Source organism: Elgaria multicarinata, chromosome 2 (assembly GCF_023053635.1).
Source record: "Elgaria multicarinata webbii isolate HBS135686 ecotype San Diego chromosome 2, rElgMul1.1.pri, whole genome shotgun sequence".
NCBI lineage: Eukaryota > Metazoa > Chordata > Lepidosauria > Squamata > Anguidae > Elgaria > Elgaria multicarinata.
The window spans coordinates 18,849,128-18,872,605 of record NC_086172.1 but is presented as its reverse complement, the minus strand read 5'-3'; the positions used below and the strand labels follow the sequence as shown (position 1 = coordinate 18,872,605).

Below are 23,478 nucleotides of genomic sequence, written 5' to 3'. Positions count from 1 at the left end.
TCTGCCTTTGCCTCTATATGTTTACCATCCATCATCAGCTCCTATCTTCTTTCACATGCTGTGAGTTTGGTACCAATGAAGCAGAAGAGGGGGGGAAAAATCCTTAAACCATCTTATATTCATAATAACTCACTAGCCCCTGCACCTATCCTTCTGAGATTTTGCAATTTCTTGCCTGCAGACGTGGATATGATGCATTACATTTCATACACATTTTTAAAAAATGGAGGGAGAAGAGGAAGTGAATTTCATCACCCCCCACCAAATACTTTTGAAGACCCCCTTCTACAAAAACTACTGCATATATCCTTCCTTTTTTCAGGTCTCTTACCTAGAGCCATCTCTATGCTATATGTCATTTTCATGCTCACAAAAAAACCCTCCCAAGGGTAGAAGATCATCCCTTTTTTCTTTTTAAATCTCCAAACTGTAAAGGCTGCTGTTGCACAAAACCTCTGCATCTATTCATCTGAAGCATCACCCAAATTTTATCCAATACTGTCAAGAAATAAAAATGTTATTGGTAGTTACCTTAAAAAGAATTAAGGGTACCTAGCACAAAAACGTTTGTACTTATTTATCTGAAGTATTTCCCTTCTAGAAAGCTATTATTCTTGAAAAGTTTAGCTAGTTCTGTCGAACCGGGGTGGGGGGGATTATAACCATTTGTTAATTTCCAATGACAGTCCATGGGTGGCCCACGGAGCTTTGAATTTCCAAATCGAGATTTGGATTCAGCCCCTCCCAAGTCGTATCAGGCAGCTTCCGAATCAGTCCTCTATGAATTTGGGTGTTTTTCAAATTGCAATATCAGGACCCGAACCAAATCTTGTAATATGAAGCTGAGAATCCTATTGCTCTCTGTAAATAAGATGATGTTGGCAGATGATTCTTTCAGAGAATATTAGAAAGCCCTGGACTTAGTGAATGGCAGAGTACCTTACCAGCAACCTCTAGAAGACAGAGACTTCTAAAAGACTCCTAGATACATCGTAGTAGCATTGTTTTGAAATTAATGTTTCAAATATATTTATTGTTTAAGTCCATTGGCCGTACAAAAGACGTTCAGAGCTGATTCCTATCAAATGAATACCAAAATTCATTGACAAATAGCAACAGAAATAGAGCACTGGAGAATACTCTAATGCTTCTTTGTTGACATCAGAACAATGAAGAAACATGTAGACAGCTGAGTTCCAAAAAGATATGTAAAATCCTCGCTCACATGCCTTAAAAAAAGCACAACTCAGAAAACCATAGAAGTGCAAGTACATAACCCACTAAATCTAACACAATAATATATGCAACAGAAGTCTAGCATACAGCAGGAAGATAAGCCCCTCCCGCACCTCCACAGCAGTATAAAATACTTAACCTTCAGTCCACTCAGAAGCTGCCTGTAATCCATTTTGGGCAGGAGAGGTGGGAGGGTGCCAGGTGGACCTCCTTGGAGAGGGAGTTCCATGATCTAGGAAGAACTCCTGAAAAGCCCCTGTTCCTGGTAGCCATTGACATGTCCTCAGCAGCTGTCACAGCATATAGCAGGGTCCTAGATGATATCCTAATGGATTGGGCAAGTTTATGCTAGAACAGGTGCCCCTTGGTACGTAGGGGCCCAGACTGGTCAGGCTTTAAAGGTTGGGGGAAGAAAGGGAAAGGAACCTCTCGTGCAAGCACTTGAGTCATTGCTGACTCCTAGAGGGACGCCTGCTTTCGCTGACGTTTTCTTGGCAGGCTTTGTAGCGGGGTGGTTTGCCATTGCCTTCCCCAGTCGCAGTTACCTTTTCCCCAGCTAGCTGGGTACTCATTTTACCGACCTCGGGAGGATGGAAGGCTGAGTCGACCTGAGCCGTCTGCCTGAGAACCAGCTTCCGCTGGGATCGAATTCAGGCCGTGGGGAGAGTTTCGGCTGCAGTAACTGCCACTTACCACTGCGCCACACGAGGAAGAAAAAGCACCTTGAAGTTTCTGAAAACCAAGTAAGATCCAATGAACTAAACAAAGGATCGGTGTTACATTCTTCATGTGGCCAGGACCACTCAATAACCTTGCCACTGCATTCACAGATCAAGTGTAGTTTTTTTTATTATTATTAGTTTTCAAGGGCAGCCCCATGTAAAGTACTTTATAGTAATCTAATTTGGAGGTCACAAGGGCATGCATGACAGTTGCAAGGCAAGCATTTCCTAGGAGTGGTGGGTGCCTGCTTTTCTCCAATATAAAATAACTTTCATATGGCCATTTTGTATGAGCCATACTACCAACATTTATTTTTGAAATCCCCGCTTATCAAAAGCTACAACAGTTTCATCTTGCATGCTTCCACCGTCCCGCATGACCCATTATCATCTTCAGGAAATACTTCTTTATGAGCAAAGGAAGCAAAAATATCAACGATTATTCAAGTGAACATGGAAACATTCTTTACAATGTTTCATAGGTTTTGTCCTTATCTTGGCAGAAACGGTTTAGATTTTGTTTAGTCGAGAAATCTCTGAACAAGGAGCCTAAGCTAACTTTGATCAATGTGCTCAAGAGCAAAACAAAACCAGAGAGAGAGAGAGAGAGAGAGAGAGAGAGAGAGAGAGAGAGAGAGAGAGAGGGGGAGCACTCAAAACTATGGTATGATGAATGTTGTTTTGAGACGCCATTCATCCACCCTCTAGGCGCCCCCTCCCCTGCCTGCTCAAGTCTCTAAGCAAGATTTTTTTTTTTCCAAATGTGTGCATGAAAACATCTAACACATAACCAAATGACATGTTTTGTTTCCAGAAACAAATCTCTTGAGGGCACATCTGCATGTTAATACATTTTTTAATAGAGTCAGGAAATAGAAAATATTCTAATGACCCCCCCCTCCCATGCTAAGATCCAAATTATTTTCTGGGGGGTGGGGGATGCGATAAAGCTGAAAGATCTTAATCCCTGTCTTTCATTTGAAATTACATGGGGAAAATAGCAGTTGGATACTTTTGTCTGGAATGAATATTCTCTACCCCAGAGTGCTTTATATGTGTTGCCTTCTTCTTACTCTCTCTCTCTCTCTCGTTCTCTTTCTCTCTCTCTTTATACGTCTTTTTTGAACAACCAGCTGCATCTCTCTTTCTCTCTCGCTTATTATCTATGTAAATTTGGACACTTAAGAGGGCAATTAATAAGGAATTATAAACAGTGTGTATTATGAGGAAGAGATCACTTCAGAATATTATGTTATGTAATTAGCAAGCCATTATAAATTAAAATGCTAGAAAAGCAGTGGGCCACATTTCGCTGAGAAGGGCTATTTTATATTCTCTTCAAGCGGCCTATATTCTGTTTTATAATATTCTATTGTCTTGCTTTGATAGGCTCATCATAAAAACACAAGGCACAATTGAGTCAAATTGAAACATTTTCCAGCCCTGTTTATTTTAATGAGAGGAGACGTCAGCACATGTATAACTCTCCCATTGTGCCTGGATCAGGACTAAGCAAATATATATATATATATATATATATATATATACACTGCCTTTTGGCCCCCATAAGCCTCTCCAAGGCAGTACACAACAATAAAACCACAATATTTTTGCAATATCCATACCAACATACACAACGTACGTACATCACTCTAAATAGAGATTCTCCAACCTCCCTAGGTAACGACAATGGAATCAGTTACCTAGGGAGGTTGTGCGCTCTCTCACACCAGAGGCATTCAAGAGGCTGGACCACCATCTGTCAGGGATGCTTTAGGGTGGATTCCTGCATTGAGTAGGGGTTTGGACTTGATGGCCTTGTAGGCCCCTTCCAACTCTGCTATTCTATGATTCTATGATGCTATTACATCACCTAAGGAAGCTTTCTATATACAGATGTTTCCATGGAAGGACTTCAGGAGTTTTGAGGCGCTTAAGGGGATACCACCCCCTCAAGTTTATTTTGCATTACTCCTGAGAGAATTTATTCCCTGGAGAACAGATACACCAGTGTGCCTCTCTGCCAGACGCCAAACCCTTCATGCCCTTCCCATGCTGCTTGTGCCTTGCGCATCATACTTTAATGGTGAGGGACACACACGTCTGACTCAGCCAGGGATTGAAGGAACAGGTTCCTGCAAGACCCCAGTGAGTTGCTTTCTCTGTGTGGAGAGAAGCATGGAGAACCTTTCTTTTTTAATGAAAAGTGGATGGAGTGGTTATTAGAATGTAAGCCTATGCGGCAGGGTCTTGTTATTTATTGTTTTACTCTGTACAGCACCATGTACATTGATGGCGCTATATAAATAATAATAATAATAATAATAATAATAATAATAATAATAATAATGTGGTTAACTATATGGGAGGGTAGAGGCGTTGGAGTGGGCCCCCACCCTCTTAATGTCATCTGGCTCACTGGCTTGGTCCAGGAGGATGATTTGCCACTCAGGCCAAAAGGCGTTGCCCTCCCCTCTCTTCCCCTCCCCTCCCTGGATCTGTTGTGGAGCAGGGACCTGCCTTTGGACAGAGAGCGCCTCAGGCCCGGCCGGCAAGCCTGCCACATCACTTTGTTACAGGCTCCTTAGCAGCAAATGACACATGGAGTGTCTTCCCCTGCTGGGGGTCATGGGATGTCCTCCCAGCAGAAAATTATGGTCAGCATGTCATTTTCTGCCAATGAGAAGCCATTGGGAAGCTTCATGGAGTCTCCTAAGAGCATCGTTTTTTGACCAGAAATTATTCAAGCAACGTGACTCCTGGTGAGAAAAACAATGTTCCACAAGTCATTTGCTTTTGACATCGAGTAGCCCATGGGAAAGCTCTTGCGGGGGAGATTTGGGGGCTGAGCTTTTGGGTTCATCGGAATAAATCTCTCATACAGATATTAAGCCGAACCAGAGATACATTCAGGCGCCTCATAAAGATCACATTTTCTTTGAGGTAAGCGTAGCAAGCCTCTGAACCTGGGTCCAAGCCTGGCTCTCTTTGGGTAGGCATCAGTAGAAAATATGTGGGACGTTCAGAGAAAGCATCCATTCCTTTGTAGACAAAGGACTTATATGATTCTGAAGACCAAGAGGTGCTACTGATTGAAGACCCATGACCAAACGACACGCTCTTTTCACATCTAAATTATCACCGCTGAGATTAGAAATTGAGATTTTGTTGTTTCAAAATACGAGATTGTCAAAGCAGGAGAGGTAGTCAATAAGGCCAGCAAGGTTCAAACAGGAGCTGGTGAGATGAAAAGAAAAAGCTGAACCAGCAGCCATAGATCAATTACGGGAACCTAACATTTCAACAAAACATTGGCATCTTTAATTAAAATCCTTGTATTTCACTAATAACTTTACATGTTCATAAGGCTTTTATTGATTCTAGCTATTTCCCATTTCTCCTCTTGGTACATTTACAATCCCTGTAATGGAGAATTAAAGGAAACATTTACAGAGATTAATTACACATAACTGTGTAACCTAGTCTTCCCCAACCTGGTGCCCTCCAGATGTGTCGGGCTGCAAGTAGGGATGTACAATGCTAGGAATCCGATTCCTTTTGAACCCGATGAGATTCTGCCATGTTTCCATTCTGGTATATGCAGTCTGGCCTTTTAAGCTTCCTATTCCACTTCTGTGCTCTCCTTGATGTCTGAAACATATAAGGAAATTGACATGGCAAGACTACACATATGGGAACGCTGAATCTGTGCTCTTTCACACTTCTCAAATATAGGAGGGGAGAGGATAAAAAAAAATACAACTCCATTTACGTAAATTTCAATATCCAACAAAATAAAAATCCAATTTGCGCATATTGCTGCCATTAAAAACACACAACGGAATCTGCGTATTGGATATACTCACTACAGATTGAGTCAACACCAGCGGAGGAAATGGAACTAAATATCCCAGGGCTGAACCAGAAAAATCTATTGAGATTTCACACCCTAAATAAAATTCTCGTAATCTCTAACTACAACTCATCGTGTCTCCCGGTCAGCCATGGTGCATTCCAGCCTTCCCCTACCTGGTGTCCTCCAGATGTTTTGGACTTCAGTTCCCATCAGCTCTAGTTAGCATGGCCAATGGTCAGGAATGCTGGGAGCTGCAGTCTAAAGCAACTTGAGGCCACCCGATTGAACAAGGCTGGTGTAAACAAGCAATGTCATCCCACTATTCTTGCCACCTCTGTAAATACAGCTGTCAGCCAATAACAAAGCAAAGGAAAAGGAAGCTGAAGTGATTTTCACAATTTGGAATTAGAAGAACACTTAAGAATCCATGTACCATGATGCACAAACACCAGATTATTAAATAATCACAAGTCTGGTTCAAAAAGTAATAACCTAGCCTTTGCATAGAGCAGGGCGCCATCCTCCCTTATGCCACATATCCATACAGGGGCACCAAATCTGTGCACCTCATTCATGCCGCCATAGGTGTGGAAGTCACCTCGCTGTAGCTCTGCATAGCAGGTCATTTAAAAAAAAAAACATAGAACGTCATTCTGAGTAATAGGACAGTATGAAAACAATATGTAATCCTTGGCATTCCAGGAAAGGAAGACCTTGGCACAAATTACACAGTGGTGGAGTGTGGAGAGTAGAAGAGATTCATGCAAATGGCACAGATGCAGTAAACTTCACATTTAAGCACTTTAGGAATAGAAAGGTTATTGAGATTACAGTCATCCGTCCTCCCAGTTGCCAAACGTCCCAGTGTTCCCAAGTAGCTGTATACTTGCACTATATAGCAACACCAAAACAGGATGTGGAAGAGGTGCTTTTCTGGCATGGGGGGGGGGTTTGGCTGGCATTACTGTTGCTTACTTTCCGTCTGAGGCCTTAGCTAGACCTACCTGTTAGCCTGCGATGGAGGAGGGAAGATCTCGCGTTGTGTTTAACGCGAGATCCCTCCTCTGTTTACACGTGACGCGCGACGACCTCAGAAGGAGAGGCATCGCGCCCACCACTTAAAATATTTTTTTTAAAGGGCCAACAGCACACGAACGCTCGTGTGCATAAGGTAAGTGTTTTTTAAAAATTTAAATTACTTTCCCCGCTCCACCCACCCTGCACCCCGTGCACGGCTCCTCGTGAGGAATCGCGCGGAGCCAGGTCAACCCGTGGCAGCCGGCCACACGTTCTGTAGTCTTGGGTCAGCCTGGGACCATGGAAAAACTGGGGCCAAAGGGGAGGGCTCTATCCCGGGGCAAGGGAGGGATTATCCCTCCCTGATCCCGGGATCCCCTGTGCATCATGTGGATGCACAGGCACGATCCCGGGGATCACCCCAGGATAAAGCCCTGTATAGCTATGGCCAGAATTCCTGCACTGCTCATGTCGTTCCTGCTAATCCATTTGGAGCGGTTGTAACCTTCATGGAGATTGGCACAGTCCCTGTGGGGGATGCGAGTCAAAAAAGAAAGAAAGACACAAAATTGTCCTAGCCAAAGGCTAAGACAAAATGTGTAGATTACAGACATTACCCATTCTGATTCTCTATGTTAACACTCTCAGATCCTTCCACTATAGTAAGAATTCTGCCAACTTCTGTCAAATGAGAAAATGATCTGAATTTGTAGTGTCACAAAGGGATGCCTCTCAGTCCTCCCCTGTTGTAAATACATCATATGTGATGAGATCTCTATTTCTTAATATAGGGCCTTCAGGGACTAGAGAAAAATAATAATATTAATACACAAGTGCAAGTATTAATCTTAGGGTTCTGATAAAAGGTTCGAAGTTACTTGGTTTTATAGGCACAATTATAAACCTGTTTCCAATGGTAACAATAAATAGGTTATGCCAAACTGTAACTCAGTTGGTATCCTGTTAATTTTCTAGAAAAAAGATTGTATCTCAATAGTTCTATGTTTATTGAAAATATTCTTATTTCTGTGGTAAGCTAAATTTTGGGAGAGCAATATATGCTTAAAAGTGTTGTGACAGTTAAATATCATTATGTGTTACCATATATGCCTCTGTCTTCCATTTTTAATATTTTAAAATTGTATCAGTGTGAATTTTGCTTGTGGGCTTATTTCCGTAATGCAATTTGCTCTTTATCTGTAGCAGTGTATCACAAGATGCTGTCAAATCTTTTGAATCATTTCTGTTGATTGAAGCCCCTGAATCCACTACCAATGCTTTACATAAGGAAATAACTAATAGTGCAACTTTAAGCATGCTTACTCAGGCACATAGGTCACTCAGTAAATTCAATGGGACTATATGTTTAGGGTTGCAGCATAGTGATATTTTCATAGAAATCACTTGAAGTATGTCATTGTTTTAGTTAGCGCACTCCTAGCTTCTAAGAACTGGCATCCACTTCAACATTCATTCATGGTTATGTTACCAGTACTGATCCATTAGACTGGTCATCACTGGGCTATTAATCTAGATAATTGAGGACTTGAGACAGCCAGGTCTGTTTCCTTAAAGGTCCCCCTCTCAAGTAAGAATAAATGTCTAGAGGTTAATGCATTGCCCATCACAGGGTAAATCCAAGACCTATGGTCCTTTGGTTTAGCATGAGCAATGCGACAAGAGTCACCCAAAACACAGAAGAGAGTCGGTACCTGTCCAGAGGCTTTACAACCTGTCACCCCAGTCGTAAACCTGTTTCTTCAGAAGTACATTCTATTGAAATTACTGGGGTTTATTTCCAAATGAATGTTCTTAGAAATGGAATTCAAGCAAGTAGTGATTTCTCACAATATGCCTCCCAAGTTGGAGGTGATCATGAAAGCGTCTCCACATGGTTGTGGCTCCTTGTAGTAGCCATAGCATGTGATGACCACTCACCATATGGCTAGCACCAATAACATGTAGAGCCTACATGCTAATTACACTAGGTCTGAGCCAGTACGATTCACCTCCCTGGAGGGAGAGAACTATCCTAAACCATTTTTAGGGTGCTTACTTTTACTATTTTCTTTATTGATTAAAATGTGCTCTGTCTCTGTAAAGTGTGTGTGTGTGAGAGAGAGAGAGAGAAAGAGAGAGGGAGGGAGGGAGAACTATTATAGTGCAGCGTTGTTCACTTGAGCACAACGAACATGAGATTAGAAGGATCTTTCCCAGAAGGACGGTGTGCACACAGCAGACAATGCATTGTGTTCCAACAGAGCGGAGAAATAACTTCTTCAAAATGAGGAAAATTAACTAGAGAACGACTGTTAAGAGTGAATAATACAACCTTTATTTTAGCACAAGTATCTTACAGCATAGAAAAGTGCCTTTTTGAGAGAAAAAAAATAGTAAGTGAAGATATAGGCAAGACAACTTAAGAAGGAGGCAAGGGAAGAAAACTAAAAAGAATGGCTAAACAAGTCATTGGGCTTGTCTTGAAATCTTTGCAATGATGGCCTTATAGGCCCCTCCCAACGCTATGATTCTATGACCTCAACACCCCAAGTTCCCTACTTGTTCACCTAACTATTGGACTGATATGGAAGACGTAGCTCCTGCAAGGCATAGAGTTCCAGGGGAGCAAAGTAATGAGCTCACAGGGTGGGCTGTGTCACTTCTAGAACCTGGCTGAAGACACTCAAGAGGTGATTCAGGGGGTGAAGTTCTCTCTGGGCATACAAATCAACACAGGTCTGTTTGGCTAAACACAGCAGCACAGTGGTTCGAGTTGAAGGGAGAGAAACTCTGGCCCTGAGAACATGGGCTAAGCATCGCTGTAGAGCAGAGTGCTAGCAGGGTTCATGAGAAGCAGGCCGGGGAGCCAAGCGAACCCCAGGATGGTCTTGGAGTTGTACGACAGCAAGTCTGACCATTCTGAAACACAAATCACAAGAGAGAGCATGGGATGCCCGAACTCAAGGGCAGTTATCGACTTCAAAACAAAGAGTGCAGAGGCGTCAAGGCTTTGGGGCTGGACTAAGGATGGAGCAGAACAAAGGGATCAATAGCTAGATTTTAGTGGGAATGAAAGGAGATCTCAAGGAGAATCTTGGCTACTTGACCAAGAATTACAGCATCTATTCATCTAGGAGACTGGTAGGGATGTACAGGGGGAAAAAAGGTAAAACAAGGATGTCCAGATGGTGCTTTAATCAGCTGGTCTGTCTTGGGGTGAGGATCCTTCAGGAATGGCCCATGTTTTCTGCCAAGGCTCTGGATCGGTCAATTTAAAAGTATCCTTATGGGTAGTCTGGCTGGGGCGATGACTTTATAATCACATGTTTGCCTGTGTCCAACATTTCATGGTGTCAACTCTGTAGAGGACACACATAGGTAATTAGTTACTAACCCCACTGCTAGTGCTGCCATCTGGGGCTCTTTCTGGTAGCCTTCTAGCTTCTTTCTTTCTTCTTTCTCAGAATGAAATGGGTTCTTTAGCTAAGGTGCTAGAGTGATGCTAATACAATATAACACATAAATTCTTCCATGTGTACAGACAACTGTCATGGCTGAGCTTCTCTCTGCCACGACTGTCGTCCCAGAATTCATTGGAACAGTGCGACATCTTGGCCCCATCCCAACACCTTCTTGGAAGAAAATAATGGTGCCCGGCCTGCCAGCTGCCCAGCCCCCAAATTCTCTCTCTCGCTTTTGCTAGAGAGGAATCCATCCCATTTTAGAGCGAAAACAACAACCACATAAACTGTGCTGTTTTGGGGCCAAGCCTGGTTCACTCCCCGATCAGGTATACATTCCTGCCAATGAAAGCAGGACCCATATGTGAGTATGCTTTTCCACGTTTTAACAGCCTTCTTTGCGAAGGCCATTATATATAAACTGACTCTAAAATAGGCAGGTCAAAAGTAAGGGGAGATGGTGAAAGCTTGATAAAAGAAGGGAGTTGTTCCTGATCCACAGACTCATTTTGTCTGCGGGCTGTAGATTGAGAGAGAGAGTTATTGACTCAGCTTCGTTGTTTTCACACACTGTCCTGTTTGAAAAATATAATGAAAGGCAGCAACACTTAAAATGAGATTTCACTTTAGCCATTCCTGGCATGAGGCGCCAAGCAGGAGCAGTCAAGCTATAGTGACTAGCGCAGCGGGTCATTCACAACCACCCAGGTTTTTAAAAAAATATCTGGGTTGCCATTGCATGCCAACTGGGCCATTAAAACACTTTAGCTCTTTTAACTGGTTTTTAATTCCGTTTTTAGAACTCATTTTATGACTACTTTGTTGAAAAGTGGTATAGAAATATTGCAAATGAAATAAATAAAAGCACTGATTTGCTAATAGTGATTCTTTTGATTCGTTCGGTACAAGCATGGAAACTTGGGTCCAGATCTCCTTATAGCTGTGAATCCAGTGGTTTGCTTTGACTAAGGCCTTTGCTAGATCACGGTTTAGCCCGGGGTGAACCCTGGGCTCGCCACTGTGCGTCCAGATGATGCACAGGGGATCCTGGGCTCAGGCAGGGGTAACCCTCCCTTGGCCCGGGATAGAGTGTAGCCCGTTCCGCTGCTTTTCCCGGCTACCGCAATTACTTGCGAGTAGCTGGGAGAAGCCGTGGATGGGGCGCAGTGCTCCACAGGAGTGCTGGGCTCATTGGGGCAGGGAGAGAGATCGGGGGCAGAGATCAGAGCCAGGGTGGGGAGATCGGGGGGAGAGATTGGAGCCGGGGGGGAGAGATCAGAGCCAGGGTGGGGAGATTGAGGGGGGAGAGATCAGGGCTGGGGGGAGAGATCGGGGCCGGGGGGAGAGATCGGGGCTGGGGGGGATTGGTTACCCCCTTGAAGCATCAAAACAAAATGGTGGGCGTGATGGCTCTCTACTAGAGTCGCCTCGCCTGACGTCAAGACGAGGGCGGGATCTCACGTTAGTTACAACGCAAGATCACACCCCCCCCCACGGATTTGCAGGTAGGTCTAGCAAAGATTATTCTCAGCCACCCAGCTGCAATTGTAGTGTGTCTCAATGGAAGATTGTGAGGAGGAGGAGGAGGAGAAGGAGGAAGCTGAGAGGATTGCTGAGGACTTCATAGGTGAGAAATGAAATAGAAATGATCAATAATAAAAGTATATATAGCATTGCTGGAGTACAATGTTACATCCTTCCACTGGCAAAAAACAAAATTTAGTTTTCAGTGAACTTTTTCAATTTCTTTTGCGCACTTTAGAAAATTCCTTTTAGAGGTTCCCCCCCCCCTTCATGTAATGAATCATTGAAGAGTGAATCATATTTAAATTGGATAGAGAGTTCAGGAGGTTTCATTTAATGATTACCTTGAAGAGTGCAGCCTGGTTGTTGACTGCTCATTTCTGAATCACCAGCTACCCTGGGAATTCAGGACGCAGTAGTGTTTAACCTGTATAAGCCACCTCTGCATATTTTATGGCTGTGGCCCAACGGCACTCCCCCCCCCCCCCACTAATAGCAGGCTAGCTAATTAGCTCAATAAAGTGTAGTTCTGGATTTGGTTTCTGGGTTGTTTTTTGTTTCATTTTATGAAATGGAGAGTTTAGACCCTAATCAAGAGACTATTTGCAGGATTGGGTGCTTCTAGGATGAAGTTGCATCCTACGGAGACAAAAGGCAGGAATGGAGGAGGAAGTAGAGTCCGGGGAATATGTGTCTTAAGGCTCCAAAAGACCTTGCTGTCATGTGTTAACTACATTCCTCACAAGAGTAAAAGGTTCTCTGATCTCTCTTTCTCTCTCCCTTTCACACAACGCACACGCAGTCAAAGTGTTGTAGGTTTTTTTTTAAAAAAATACATCTTAGGTATTGTACAAATATGTTGCTAGCATGGCAAGGTATTCTACTTTACAGAGAACAGCCTTCTTTTTTGAAGGTCTGTCATGCCCAGCAGTTTCTGCAGCTGAAACTTTCCCCACAGCCCGAGTTCGATCCCAGCGGAAGCTGGTTTCAGGCAGCCGGCTCGGGTCGACTCAGCCTTCCATCCTCCCGAGGTCGGTAAAATGAGTACCCAGCTAGCTGGGGGAAAGGTAATAACGGCCGGGGAAGGCAATGGCAAACCACCCCACTATAAGGCCTGCCAAGAAAACGTCAACGAAAGCTGGCGGCCCTCCAAGAGTCAGTAATGACTCAGTGCTTGCACGAGAGGTTCCTTTCCTTTCCATGCCCACACAAACATATATTGATTTGTATTTATGTATAGAAACATTTATATACTGACTTTTGGATGCCATAAACCCCTCCCCCTGGCAGTTGGCAACAATAAAAACACAATATTTTTTTTTAAAAATCCATTTTAGAATATCAGTGTACACAGCATAGGTACATCACCCTAAATAAGCATTCTCTTACATCACCTTCGGATAAATAGGTGATGTATTCAGTTTTAAATGGAAGGGCTTCAGAAGTCCTTGCGAGAAGTATTTTGCATTGCTCTCAAACTTATGAGGGCCTTGATTGCCCTGTTCTCCTAAGCTTAGTAAATTTGGGCCAAAACTAATTTTCCCTTATCTCCGTAGGGCGATAAGAGGGGTTATTTTTAATTTTATTTACTTGCAAGAAAGCTTGTTTTCACCAAGAGCGCTTCGGCTATGGGGGGTGGTGGTATATAAATGCAATAAATAAATTTTGTGTGCAACGATTTCTCTACTGTGTCATAAACTAATGGTCAGATCCTCTCTTATGTGCAGAGGATCCCTCCTTAATTTCCTATTGTCTCATAAATATTTTTCAGTTGACCAGGTTCAATTTAGGCTCCACTCCCTGTTTTTGGTTCTGATCCGTTTGTGATTTTTCTGTCTTTTTCTAGTGACAAAGATGGTGTGCGCTGAGCAGTGCGATGGGCGGTGCTACGGGCGCTCCGTCAGTGAATGCTGCCACCGGGAATGTGCAGGAGGCTGTTCCGGACCGAAAGACACGGATTGTTTCGTATGTCTCAGCGTTCTCTCTTTTCCTCCATCCCACCAGCCACTCTCCCCATTCTTACACTTTACTCCAAGGGATTTCTAATATATTTTTTGGGGGTAGCTTAATTGTACTGCACACACAGTGAAAGATATTCACTAGATATTTTACCATTCATATTTTCCCATTACATTTCTGTTACTTATCAGCTTATTCCACCCATTAAAACATTTATGAGATTTGCAAATAGAGATTTGAAACCATTTATATGCTAATTGGTGTGATTTTTATCTTAAGTGAAAATACATTTTTACTTCCTTAAAATTAACGTTTACAGGATGTGGGCAATGTGTTCAGAACTTTGATTTAAAACAAAACATCTGGTGTATTTTCCTAAGAAGAGAATGACAGATCTGTTGCTTAAATATTAAAGGAAATAATTCCCATTGATTTCTGTGGACTAGTCAGCTTCAGATTTCAGGCTAACAGAGGAATCCTAAATGGACTTGTGGGGGAGAGGTGCCAAGAAACATCTACCAGCTCATGCTTTCCAGGGCAGGAAATGGGGTTCAAGGGAGGGGTCCTCCCTTTTCTTCAGCAGTATGTGTGCATTTTTCTCCACCAGCTTCAGGCTGGTATAGATGAAGAGTTTGGATAGGGACCTTCTCAGGGCATTAGAGCAGCCTTGGATCGAGTAGATCCAACACCAGCTCCTATCTTGCCCCCAAAGTGCCCCATTTTAGCCCTTTACACTTTCTACCAATGGTAGGAGAACCACTGGCAGCAGCTTTCTACCTGCAAAGCTCTCTATGAGTGCATCACACACACACCTCACCTATAGCAGTGGAGATCCTCTCAGAGGAACACCTTCACTAGATGCTAACCATATCCAACAAACATAGGATTGTTTCTCTCTAAGGCCATTGCTAGACAAGGCTATATCGCGGGCTGATACCCGGGATCGCCCCTGTGTGTCCAAATGACACACAGGGGATCCTGGGATCAGGCAGGGATCAACCCTCCCTGGCCCTGGGATATAGCCTACCCCTTTCAGCCCAATTTTTCCTGCAGTCTCAGGGTGAGACAGCGAGCGTGTACCTCGTTCCGCCACTTTCCCCAGCTCCATGCAATTACTCGCGCATAGCCGGGAGAAGTGCTGCGCCCATCGACGGCAAGATGGGGGGAGCGAGGATTTTTTTAAAAAAAACACCTTACCTTTAGTCGTTCGTGCGCTCCTGCACAGCCGTCCCTTTCCATTTTTTAAAAAAAATGGCGGACGTGACGGTTCTTTCCTTTAGCCCATCACGTCTGACATGTAGACAAGGTGGACAGCCTGCGATAGTTGCATCGCGGGCTCTCCTTTCCTCTCGCCCGGATTTTAAGGTAGGTCTACTAAAGGCCCCAATCTGGTATTCATATCTTAAACAATTGGAATTGAGATTTCCTTAACAATATGAAGCCTAAATTGGCTTCTAGATAAGTATTACCTTGAAACTAATGTAACAATTCTTGAATAAGATACTGTAAAATATGGTGGCTTTTCAACTCCAGGTGGTCTCAGATCATACTAATTTGGATCCATTCTAATCTGGTTTCTGGGCTGGTTCTGGGACAGAAACTGACGTCACTGCATTGTACCTGGGAATAGATGGATGGAATGCAACACTTTTAGTTTTTGTTTAGCTCCTAGCTGCTTTTAATACCATTGGCCATGGCGTTCTTCTGGGTTGCCTAGCTGGGGTAGGACTGGGGGTCACAATATTATGGTGGTTCCACTCTTTTCTGGAAGGACAGAGCCAGAAGGTAGTGCTGGGGAACTCTTATTCCATCCCTTGGCCTTTGGGGTACCCCGGGGCTCCTTCTTGGCCTGCATGCTTTTTAATATCTACATGTAGCCAATGGAAAAGTCACCCATATGTTTGGCCCAAAGAGTCATCAGTATGCAGATGAAATGCAGCCCTACCTCACATTTCCTCCAACTAGTCCCTGGAGACTGAACTGGTGTCTGGAGGCAGTTTTGGGATGGATGAGGGCAAACAAACTGAGGCTTCATTCAAATGAGATGGAAATACTGTGAGGGAAACCTACCCATCTAGATAGGAGGTGTGAGACTAGTGCTGGATGGAACTACAGTCTCCCCTGAAGGATCAAGTGTGCAGGTTGGACTCAACACTAGGTAGGGTCATTTATAAGAAGTGCCTTTCACAGGTTCAGAAGCTTCAGCTGGTGCAGAGTGCAGCTGTCCCATGGCTTGCAGGGGCTTCGGGATCGGAATGTATAACACTAATTCTCTACTAACTGCACTGGTTGCAAATGTACTTCCAGGCCCAATTTAAATGGCTGGTAATTACCTTATAGCCCTAAATGACTTGGAACCATTTTATTTGAAGGACAGCTGGCACCTTTTGAACTTGAATCATAGAATCATAGAATAACAGAGTTGGAAGGGTCCTACAAGGCCATCAAGTCCAACCCCCTGCTCAATGCAGGAATCCACCCTAAAGCATCCCTGACAGATAGTTGTCCAGCTGCCTCTTGAAGGCCTCTAGTGTGGGAGAGCCCACAACCTCCCTAGATAACTGATTCCATTGTCGTATTGCTCTAACAGCCAGGGAGTTTTTTCCTGATGTCCAGCTGGAATCTGGCTTCCTGTAACTTGAGCCCGTTATTCTGTGTCCTGCACTCTGGGAGGATCGAGAAGAGATCCTGGCCCTCCTCTGCATGACAACCTTTTAAGTATTGGAAGAGTGCTCTCATGCCTCCCCTCAATCTTCTCTTCTCCAGGCTAAACATGCCCAGTTCTTTCAGTCTCTCTTCATAGGGCTTTGTTTCCAGACCCCGATCATCCTGGTTGCCCTCCTCTGAACACGCTCCAGCTTGTCTGCGTCCTTCTTGAACTGTGGAGCCCAGAACTGGACGCAATACTCTAGATGAGGCCTAACCAGGGCCGAATAGAGAGGAACCAGTACCTCACGTGATTTGGAAGCTATACTTCTATTAATGTAGCCCAAAATAGCATTTGCCTTTCTCTGTGGCAGCCCTCCCCTCATGGAATGGTGCACCTGGCTCTTTTCCTGACAACAAGCATCATCAGTCGGGTTTCCACACACACACACTCACACACATTTTCCTACCATTGCTATGGCACCTACTGCTGTCCCACAATAGCAATGACCTCTTTACACGGGGAGAGAAAGAAGCAGCAGCAGTGACCACATGGTCCATTCAGTGGGTGTTTTTATTGCTCTGCTTTTCCTGCACACAGCAGAAAATGGCAGCAAGTTTCATTTTAAAAATATAAATCGGATTTTTCTGGATCTTTTTTCACAATGGAAAAATGAGTGGAAGGAGTCGGAGGCATACGGGAGGCAGACAGCATAACCTAAATTATGCGTGGAAAACCGTGAGTTGGCAGTAACAAGCGTGCGATAAAACGCTCGTCTGATGATCCCCTATGTTTAAATGGGACTTAAACACTGGGGATTAGATCTATTATTTATTTATTTATTTAAAACATTTATATCCCGCCCTATATCATTAAGATCTCAGAGCAGCGTACAGATAAAAACATACAGTATAAAACAATAAATATGCACACTTAAAAACAAATTAAACCATGATCCTAGTTAAAACAATATATAATTTAAAAGCAATAGAGTTAAAACAATGGGCCAGTGAGTTTAACCATCAAAGGCTTTGTTAAAAAGCCATGTTTTTACTTGGCGTCGAAATGAAATCAATGTTGGCGCCAATCGGGCCTCCAGGGAGAGGGCATTCCACAGTCAGGGTGACACCACAGAGAAAGCCCTCTCCCTTGTCCCATCATAGTGTATATGTTGCATTGGTGGGATGTGGAGAAGGGCTCCTCCAACAGATCTAAGATCTTGGGCTGGCATATATAAGGAGAGGCGCTCTCTCAATTATTGAGGTCCCAAGCCGTTTAGGACTTTAAACGTCTTTCCCAACACCTTGAATTCCAACCGGAAGCGTATAGGCAGCCAGTGCAGTTCCTTTAAGGCCGGTGTTATGTGGTCTCTGTAAGATGTACCCACCAGCAATCTAGCTGCTGCATTTTGCACTAGCTGCAACTTCCGCGTCATCTTCAAGGGCAGCCCCACGTAGGTTGCATTGCAGTAGTCTAATTGGGACGTTACCAGTGCATGCACTACTGTGGCTCAGTCCTGTCCAGGAAAGGCCGTAGGTGGCGGATCAGCTGAAGCTGACCCAAGTACTCCGTGCCACAGAGTCCACCTGGGCCTCCAGTGACAATGATGGATCTAGGAGTACTCCCAAGCTACGCTCCTTCTCCTTCAGAGTGAGCACCACCTCATTCAGAACAGGTCACTTACTCAATTCCTGGATTCAGGAACCACCAGAGCTTCCATCTTATCAGGATTCAGCTTCAGTTTATTGGCCCTCATCCAGCCCATTACAGCCTCCAGGCACTGGTCCAGCACCTTCACAGCCCCAGCTGACTCCGACGACAAGGAGAAGTAGAGCTGAGTATCATCAGCATACTGATGGCACCCAACCCCAAAACTCCTAATGACCTCACCCAACGGCTTCATATAGATATTGAACAGATCTAGATTAATTCATGCATACTTAGAGTAGACACATTGAAATCATTTAGTATGACTAAATCTGGATCCAACCCTGGATGATTCAGTCCACATTTAATTCACACTAGATTATATTATGTACTGTTTATTTATTTATATTTATTTTTATTTGTCTTGAAAATGCTGCTGTTTAAGTTAATTGTGTTACTGTTTTGTGTTTTCATTTTTGTAAACTGCCTTGATAAGATTTTTACCTTTAAAGGAGGTAGAAATATGATGAAGTTGTTGTTGTTGTTGATGATGATGATATATCGTATTTCTGTTTGGGCTGGACTTGAATTCCTGTGCATGAATCTGGAACTTGTTCCAGTCTAACCTTGGCAGGATCTACACTACTGCTTTATAATGGTTTATAACATTTTTGACAACTGTTTGGGCCTTAGGACACATTACATAGACTGTTTTTAAACCGTTTAAAAAGTGTTATATCCTGCTCAGTGTACATCTGCCCCTGGTGTCACCTAAGTGGTACCCAGAGCAGAACAAGAACATGGCAGGCAATTAGCATCCTTAATTAAAGGCTGTTGCTTTTGGGTGTCCCTTTGCTCCTGTCTGCTGTTCCTCTTTCTCACTCCCCCAACAAAAACTTGCTTGGAATCAGGAGCGGCAAAACACGACAAAGACATTTGGCAGGGTTGATCCCCTGCTGAAGGTCTACTATGTCTGCAAATATCATCCACTTCTGACGAACAGGACAAAAAAGTTCCAGCCGGTTGTCAATTTCTTATGATAGTCACTGAAAGGCATGATGCCTCAGATTTCCAAATCACAGCTCAGGTCTGGTACCCGACTTGAAGCAGACGGCCTTCAAGTCTGAGCAGAATTAGTCCATTTTCCAAAATGCTGAATTGGCGTCCAAGTCACATTTGGGGGGGGGGGGTAGTGCACACCTCTTTAGTCTACTGAGTCTGAGAACAAGCAGCAGAATAGCACTGGAAAGGCAGGAAAGGGATTAGTTCCATGCTATAAGCAGCCCGGCAGCCCTCCCTTTCTGCCTCACAGGCCTAGGATGCTCTAAAATATACAATTACCACTTGTAAACAAGACTGAATAGCCACAAATTACAGATTTGCTGAGTTTTTCAGATTGATTTTTAGCAGATTCTTTATAGAACCTTATCACCTCCTTGGGCTATATGTCATTAGTGCTCTACATCTTTATTGTACAGTTACTAAACAATTTATTACGATGATAAGGTACCTGGAAAGACAACAATGGATAAAGTCAATGGATTGGGGAAAAGAAATAAGTGAGTTATGTTATGTATTAATTAACAAAATTTCAGCAGACGATGAATTAAGAGCTGTTCTGACACATAGTGCCTGCTTCCTATAACCTATAATATCTCACGGTGAAAATTGCTAGATAAAGCATTCATCCATCGCTTTCTGTGCACTGGCATCTATTCATTTGTGTGAGCGCTCTTGAAAGCAAAGCAACGTCTATCTCTGCAGCATTACTGTTCCAGCAAATTTACTCACAAGGATTTAGAGGTATTTAGAAAACGATGAGAGTCAGGATTAAATTCAATCTAAACAGCCCTTTAAGTGTTCTTTGTGCTTTTAGTAACTCCACAGTAATTTGACCCATTTGGTCTTGTTAAATTAAAATGGCTTCTAGTATAAAAGCTCGTACTCCTCGAAACTGTCAGTGTGCTGTCCATCTAAATAGGGCCAGCCTTTACCATTTGCACACGAGGTTGATACACGCTCCCTAACTTCTCTGTAGTTCTTTCTGCTGAGGTTTGAACAGTTGATGCCACATTTCCTTTTTGTGCCTTCAGCAGTGGTATGTTTCTCAGCAATTTCAAAAGGTGTAACATTTCCCAATCATGTAGATTGAGGTGGGTGATTTCATAGAATCATAGAATAGTAGAGTTGGAAGGGGCCTATAAGGCCTTCAAGTCCAACCCCCTGCTCAATGCAGGAATCCACTTTAAAGCATTCCTGACAGGTGGTTGTCCAGCTGCTTCTTGAAGGCCTCTATTGTGGGAGAACCCACAACCTCCCTAGGTAACTGGTTCCATTGTCGTACTGCTCTAACAGTCAGGAAGTTTTTCCTGATGTCCAGCCAGAATCTGGCTTCCTGTAACTTGAGCCCATTATTCCATGTCCTGCACTCTGGGATGATCGAGAAGAGACCCTGGCCCTCCTCTATGTGACCCTCTAGATGTTTTGGCATACAACTCCCATCATCCCTCACCATTGATTATTTCTTGTCTTGCAGGCTTGTATGAATTTTAATGACAGTGGTGCTTGTGTCACCCAGTGTCCTCAGACCTCGGTCTACAATCCTGCCACCTTCCAGATGGAAAATAACCGAGATGGCAAATACACCTATGGTGCTTTTTGTGTCAAGAAGTGCCCACGTAAGTTATAGGAGGGCTGTTTTTCTCCCAGTAACGCACAAGCCATTCAAAGCTGCCTTATCAAAATCTTAAGAAACCATTGCAAAGCTTGTCAACTCTACAGCCAAGTTAATTATGGGATTGCGATAATAATTCAACCTATTTTCTTTAACAGCAATATCTTGAAGTCATAGCTTGTTCTGAGAATGGCATGGTTGAATACTGACATTTTAATATCACCCTTCACCTTAGAGCCAAAAATCTGTGCTAAATATTATGGTTTGTACGGTCACAATTTCATGTTCCGTCCAATAAGTGACTTGTATGCATGCCAGATGTCAAATACGGGGAACTTTCTAGCATTTCCTTTTCTTAAACACAGTCTCCTTTTCATTTCCCCTCAAGCATAAGTGGAAATTATCTTTTATGTTTGACCTTTCCTTAAAGTTCAAGTGTGTGGTGTGGTAATGTCAGTCAGAACAAGCTCATCGCTATCAAGGCACATAAAATATTATTCATGATTCCAGCGTTAGAATGGCTACTAAGGACAGGGCAGTTCACAAGATTCAATCAGTTTAAAAATACAAGGGACCCTACCATAAATGCATTTCAGGTGTAGAGAACTAAACTAAAGTATTAAAACTATTTATACGGACTGTTCCCATTGGATTCGGCAGGAAAAGTGCAGAATAATCCAGAGTTTAAGTAGATCCTGATGGTGTTGTCTTCTGGCCAATCCGAAAAGAAGTGCGAAAGCAAGGAAAACCCCGTAGAGGAGTAAAAAATAGCCAAAGGCAAGGGTGGAACCAAGTAATTTTCTACAATAATATTACTAGTGAAACTTTTATTAAAGTGCCAGGTGCCTATGCGTTTTGAACGCGGTTGCGTACTTCCTCAGGGCTTTATAACGTTAGTGCAGTTGTCTGCAGAACCCGAAAAGAAGCCTACTACCACTGAAAACAAGCTTGTGTTATCATAAGTACAGGAGGTTTGTGTGAAGAATTTCCACACATTTAGCATGTTCTGTTGCAGTAGGAATGACCATAACCAGAGATGAATAGGATGTGTTAAAAAATACCCATTGTACGTTTCTCATTTGAATAACATCTTTGGGTCACTTCATCAGCTGTTTTGTATCTGAACACTTATCTCGGCTTAAAGATACAATCTCTATAATATTGATTAAAAGAAGGGAGAAATACGGATCCTTAAGGATGGGCTAGTCCAAGCGTGATGACTGCTGGATGTATGAAGGCGGCCGCTGCAGAACAAGAAGCTTAATTTTTCCATGTTACCCACCATTACACTTAGGCCATAGCCAGACCTAAGGTTTATCCCTGGATCATCCAGGGGTCAAACCTGTTCATCTAGGTGACACACAGGGGATTAAGTGCTCAGGCAGGGGCGGACCCTGGAGGATCCCAGGACAAACCTTAGGTCTAGCTGTGTCCACAGAGCCCTGCCTTATCTGGCACACTCCAGATATTTTGGACTACAACTCCCAGGATTCCTGACTATTCCTGGCTGATGGGAGTTAAAGTCCAAAACATCTGGAGGACACCCAGGCCACAGCTAGACCTAAGGTTTATCCTGGGATCATCCAGGGTTCACCCTTGCCTGAGCACTGGATCCCCTGTGTATCACCTAGATGAACAGGTTTGACCCCTGGATGATCCAGGGATAAACCTTAGGTCTAGCTATGGCCCCAGTTGGGAAAGGCTGACACATGGTAACTATCAGTGGAGTCACTGAGTGATGTCTACACATGTGCAAATTAGCTCTTGGCGTTGCTTTGTAAATTTGTTATAATTGTTGTATTTTGTTTCTTAATGATGTTATTAATTTATTTATTAAATTTATATACCGCCCCATAGCCGAAGCTCTCTGGGGGGTTTACAAAAGTTAAAAACAGTGAACATTAAAAAGTATACAAAATTTAAAACCATCAAAAATATAAAGACAACAGTATAAAACAACAGTATCCACTCTGAGTAGATTACAGATAGAAGAGTGTGATATAAATATATTAAAATTAGTAATATTACTAATAATTATAATTTTCTACTTAAATTCTTCTAAACAGTGAGGAGAATCAGATCTGAGCTAGACTTGAGCTAGACTTAAATACAACAGAATTCTGTGCAAAAATAATGAAGATCAGTGGCAAAGTGGTTTGAGCACTTGGGCTGTGAAAGTGAAAGGGCACTTGCTTCAAGTTCCCAGATAGTCTGGAGAATTTCTGAAGAAAGCCTTTCACAGGCAGTGGACCTATAACGGAGAGTAACAGCCAGAGACTGGGGCGATAGCTAGACCTAAGGTTTATCCCAGGATTGTCCTGGGGTCAAACCTGTTCATCTAAGGGCCTTGCTAGACCTACCTCAGAATCCTTGTGGGAGAAGCAGCCAGCCCACGCTAGAAGTAGCGCAGTCGCTCCTTTCCACACGTCAGATGCGACGGGGAAAGGAAAGCCCCGTCGCGTCCTCCATTTTTAAAAAAAAGTTAAAGGGGCCATGTGCGCAGGAGCGCACCAACGAAAAGGTAAGTTTTTTTTAAAAAAAATAAAGGGTTCCCCGCTCCCCCTGCCCCCGATTTCCCCCAATACCTGATGCCCCCTGCTCACCCCTCGCTCGCCCCCCACTCACCCCCTCGCTTGCTCGCCCCCCACTCACCCCCCCGCTTGCCCGCTTGCTTGACCCCGCTCTCCCCCGCTTGCCCCCTGCTCACCCCCCTCGCTTGCCCATCTGCTCGCTTG

The 23,478-nt window shown here is 43.5% G+C and overlaps 1 protein-coding gene across 1 annotated transcript in view; it reads left to right on the top strand.

The window, feature by feature from the left end:
* ERBB4 (erb-b2 receptor tyrosine kinase 4) overlaps positions 1–23,478 on the top strand; it is a 622,759-nt gene that overhangs the window by 327,804 nt on the left and 271,477 nt on the right. Inside the window, exons 6-7 of the mRNA XM_063115870.1 lie at positions 13,663–13,781; positions 20,606–20,747. Coding sequence (XP_062971940.1) covers positions 13,663–13,781; positions 20,606–20,747 — 261 coding nt within the window. The remainder of the gene's footprint in view (positions 1–13,662; positions 13,782–20,605; positions 20,748–23,478) is intronic.